The sequence below is a fragment of the Austrofundulus limnaeus genome, unplaced genomic scaffold (genome assembly GCF_001266775.1).
Source record: "Austrofundulus limnaeus strain Quisiro unplaced genomic scaffold, Austrofundulus_limnaeus-1.0 Scaffold15, whole genome shotgun sequence".
NCBI classification, from domain to species: Eukaryota; Metazoa; Chordata; class Actinopteri; order Cyprinodontiformes; family Rivulidae; genus Austrofundulus; species Austrofundulus limnaeus.
Genome location: NW_013952417.1, coordinates 489,068 through 494,055, shown reverse-complemented (window position 1 = coordinate 494,055; position 4,988 = coordinate 489,068). Strand labels below are relative to the sequence as shown.

The 4,988-nt window shown below is 39.1% G+C and overlaps 1 protein-coding gene across 1 annotated transcript in view; it reads right to left on the bottom strand.

The window, feature by feature from the left end:
- Positions 1-394: 394 nt before the first annotated feature.
- mfhas1 (multifunctional ROCO family signaling regulator 1) overlaps positions 395-4,988 on the bottom strand; it is a 45,682-nt gene continuing 41,088 nt past the window's right edge. Inside the window, exons 2-3 of the mRNA XM_014002771.1 lie at positions 4,638-4,916; positions 395-1,849 (exon numbers count right to left, since the gene is read on the bottom strand). Of these exons, the coding sequence (XP_013858225.1) occupies positions 4,792-4,916 (125 nt within the window). The 3' untranslated portion in view covers positions 395-1,849; positions 4,638-4,791. The remainder of the gene's footprint in view (positions 1,850-4,637; positions 4,917-4,988) is intronic.

Below are 4,988 nucleotides of genomic sequence, written 5' to 3'. Positions count from 1 at the left end.
ACACACACACACACACACACACACACACACACACACACACACACACACACACACACACACACACACGACACACAAACCTAAAGAGTTCTGAACTGCTCCCCAGTTCAGCCAGATGTGGCAGTGGAGGGAAACATCTGCACAACTCCTTGGCATTAAAAGGTTTTCCCTTCGGTTCTTCAAACAGCTGGTCTCGTGCTGAACAAAGCGTGTGCAGGAAGAGCAGATTTTAGTGGCAGCAGTTGTTTATCAGAGAACAGGATGTTCACTCAGTCAGGTTCAGTGCAGACCACAAGGCTCAGAGAACTCAGGACAGCTAGTTATCATCATCATTTGTTGTGTCCATGCTGAAAAATATCAGTCACTTAGTGCTTTCTTCATTGGGTCTCAGTGTTTGTCATTTGTAAGGTCAAAACTATATTTTAAGACTTGACCACAATCTAAGAAGTCCTGAAACAAACAGAGGAAACAGCAGGAACATCCTCAGAGCAACAAGCTGTTAGAGAACCTTTGTCTGCGAGTTTTGGATCCTCAGAACAGGAAGCAAAAACATGAAGTTATTCATGTTTGCTGTGGCACTAGCTAGTTGCTTCGTAGGTTAGTGTCATTCTGAGAAAATAAATCCTAAAGTCTGAGTTCAGAAAAAATAAACATTTAAATCTTGTTTCACCTCACATTCAGTATCAAACTGGGGGATCGCTGCAATCTTAAAGTAGGAGTTTCTGGTTTTGTGGAAGAAGTTGGCCCAAGACATGATTGATCTGATTTTTGTTGCAGTACTTTGTTAAAGACGTGATGGGTTGGCTTAACTATTTTGGGTGGGGTTTTAAAAAGCTGGGGGCAGCTGGGAGTAGCTTGGTCGAAACAGCCAGGAAGCACCTAAATATAAATAATAATCTCAGTCATAACTCAGGACAGGAAGGTGCTAGCTGCACAAAATTTGAAGTCAATAAATGTTTACATGTTCACGATAATTTTACTAATAACATTACATCCTCTTTTAAACTGCCCCACAGCACAAGTCAATTCGACTAAGCTCCGCCCACACCCAATTTCCACCTATTATACAAGCTCCACCCACATAAGAAACTCCTCCCATGAACTGCAGAGACCCCTGCTTGGCAAATCCTCTGTGAAAACAACAACCTGTAGCTGAGGGGAAACCCATTCAGGCCATCTCATGCAAATTTGATAATAGATTCTTAAAATCCTGCTTTTAGCATCAATGTTTCAGTGCTTTCTACACAATAATTTTTTTTTATTCATGGGAGAGCTTAAGGCTGATTTTTAAAAACATCTAGAGAAAAAAAGTCAACCAGCTTCTCAGAAAGAATCTGAGCTACAAAATGTTTAATGTTTTCGTCTCATCTTTCAGAAGTGATTACGTCTCAGATACTGGAGTTTTGGCTCCCCGTCCTGCTCTGTTTATCTGCTGACGCCTTGCAGTCTGCACTGAAGGTCAACATGAAACACAAATTTAAGGCCTGTAGGTGCACTTGTGGAAAAACCACTTCTCCTTTCGAGCTGTCCTGAAGGTGCATTTTGTCCACGTCCCAAGTTTTCACACGTCCACAGAAAGTCCTCGCTGCGCTTCCTCGTCCAGGAGGCAGAAAACCGAGTCTCTGCTTCACAAGTTTCTCTCAGACGTCCTAACCTCTGATAATTTACTGAGTGATGCGTCGGAGTTCGTCGATGAACTTCACATTTTCAAGCTGTGATTCAGATATAAAAAGGAAAAAAAAAGTGGTTGAGTTCAGAGTTGAAAGAGAAACTTGTGAAACAGAGTTAGTGAAGATGCTACAGATGCTGCGTCTTCAAGAGGCGTCACCACAAGACATCAGGCACCAACAACCTGCAACACATGGAGACGTTCACGTTATAGTAAAGTAACATAAAACTTCAAGTACAGGTGGTTGAATCCAGCTAAAAATAAAGTTTTTTTCATGTATAATACGATCTCGAGTATAATACAATCATCATTTATTGGGCTTAAAAAGCATTAAAATTCAAATTATCAATATCCCTTGAATAATACTACCCCCCACCCCCCACCCACCCACACACACACACTTTATGGATATATTGTTATTTCATTTTTATTTTATTGTATATAGATTGTTTGATTTTCTGAATGAAATAAATTAAATTAAAATACATGAACAATGTTATCTTTCCCAAAACCATGTTTCCTCACTAATTTTATTTTATTATCTACTGAATGATAAAAGTCATTTTGGTAGCAAAATAATCTAAACAGTGACATTATACTTGACATGGTCATGATTTAAAGTCAAAGTCTGGATATAATGTTTTGAGGCTCTATGCAAAGGTTACAAATAATTAATATTTTACTTTTAATAAAGTAAAAAAAAAAAGTTTATTTTGACAGAACTGCTGGTCCGAGCCAAGACCAAAGTGGCCTGTTGATGTCATAAAAGAGACATGCTTTAAAATATACTATATATATATATATTACATTTAAACCATTCAGTTGTGGTCTATATAAAGTTGAAATTCAACATTTTGTTCTTAATTCCTCCTTATTGTAATTCCACAAGCCCCTCTCTGAGAAAACTGAACAGGTTGAAAAATATTGCCGAAACATTAAGTTAAGTTAGGTTAAGTTAAGTTTTATTTATTTATAAAGCACTCATTCGTACTTACTAAAAGCAGCTCAAAGTGCTGTACAAAACAATATGCAATAAACCCTCATTATAAAAACAAACAAAACTTTTCCCTCCTCCAACAAGAAAAAAAAATAAAAAATTAAAAATCCAGATCCAGTTCAGGAAATGCTGTTAAAAAGATGGGTCTTAAGCCTGCTCTAAAAAACAGCAACATTCTCTGCAGCCTTCAGGTTCTACAACAAATCAGTCCAGAGCTGAGGGCCATGATACTAAAAGGAAGTGCGTCATGTGTGTTCTGACTCTAGGAACTGTTAATAGTCCAGTGCCAGAGGACCTTAGGGTCCGCGGTGGTTCATAAAGTAGCAGCTCTGCAAGATAAGATGGTGCAAGACCATTAAGACATTTAAAAACCAATAAAATAACCTTAAAATCAATCCTAAGACGTACAGGGAGCCAGTGCAATGATTTAAAACAGGTGTAATATGAGCCTGCCTGGTCCTGGTTTGCACACGAGCAGCAGAGTTTTGAATTGCTGAAGGCTGGACAGATTTTTCTTACGGAGACCAGAAAGCAGGACATTACAACAGTCTCTAAACGACTAGAAATAAAAGCGTAAAAGTTTCAGTTTTGGCCAAAGAAAGAAGAGAGCAGACTCTGGCTATATTTTTTAGATGATAAAATCCTGTTTTGACAATCGAGCTGAACCACTGCAGAAGAGTAGAGAGGCCAACCAAGGGTTTTAATCTGTTTAAAATAATTTGATGATCAATTGTATCAAAATCTGCACTCAGGTCCAACAGCACAAGGATCTTGTGTGAATCCAGATTACATTTACAATTTTTAGTAGGGCTGTCTCCGTACTGTGGTTCATTCTAAAACCTGATAGATACTTTTCTAAAATACCAGTGTCATTTAAAAAATATTTAGCTGAATAAACACAAGCTTTTCTAAATTTTGACTTAAGAATGGTAAGTTGGATAAAGGTCTACAATTATTAAAAACACTAGGATTTACTCTACTTCAGAAGGGGCTTCACCACAGCTATTTTAACGGCTGCAGGGAAGACAACCATCCAAAGAGAACAATTTACAGTATATAAAGATATCTTTGCAGCACAGGGAGAATAAACTGAAATTTCCTCCACTCAGAGAATCCAAGTACAAAATAAAATGGATTTAACGGCTAAAAAAAGTGGATTTTGTATGATACAGTATGTCCCTTTTAAACTGAAAGTCTGGACATTTTGAGTGGATGTTCTATAGAAATGTTCCAAAGGATTAATATTTTACCCTCTGTAGCACTTTAATAGGGTCCAATTAAAAAATAAAGCTTTTATTTTGGCATAACTGCAGGTCCGAGCCAAGATCAAAGTGGATTGCTGATGTCTTAAAACAACTCTAGTCTTCATACTGTTATAATGTGATCACTGTTTTATTCATCTTTGTACCACCTTCAGTACTGCATTAAAGATATTTCCATTATTTACTTGTCAGCATCTTAGGGTAGATTCTAGCAGGACTAGCCTAACATTTCTGCCTGGATAATTGTGTGGTGCAAAACTCACGGCAATGTAAAGGTTGATAAAATATAGTCTACAAGAAGAGGTATGAAATTACTGAGGTGGAATTGTTTTAAAACTATTGAAATCCACTTTGAAAGCAGCCCTGCTTGAACTATTATTAACTTGTCAATCAACAAAAGTGTCACAGTGGTTCATAGGATCGTTTTTGTTATCATCACTTTAAGGTTTGCATTACAGAAATACTCTGACAGAAACACTGGCTAATCCTGCAGATGGTGCCCCTGGATCTATGCACATTTTTGACGACCAAATAAAATCAGCCAGAAGGTTCACTCCCAGAAAACCATTCCAACACATCTGCAATAAATGCCAACTCATTCGGTGCAATCACCACTGGATCCAGACTTGGTCTTCTAATAAAACTTTTGCCTTAAAAAAGGTTTTCCTGTTGATGATAATAATGTGAGCAGGAAATGTGCTGAGAGACTTACAGGCAGCTGACAGACTGAAGCTGTGCTGACGGTGGGGCAGATGATGGAGACGGGGTCTCCGGTGGCGGGGTGGGACGAGTTGAGTCAGGTGTTTGTGTGTGTGTGTGTGTGTGTGTGTGTGTGGTCGGTCGGGGGGTGAGGGGATGTTGGGGGATCACTTGGGGCTCGTGACGGTGGGTGTCGGAGGGTAAACCAGAGCCACGTTAACCCGCTCGGTGCCGTTTTTTGGACAGATGATCTCAGTCGGGCTGTCGGGTCGCGGCTGGCTCAGCAGCTCACCTGCAACAGAACGAACAGCATGAGTTAGAAACACACACACACACACACACACACACACACACACACACACAC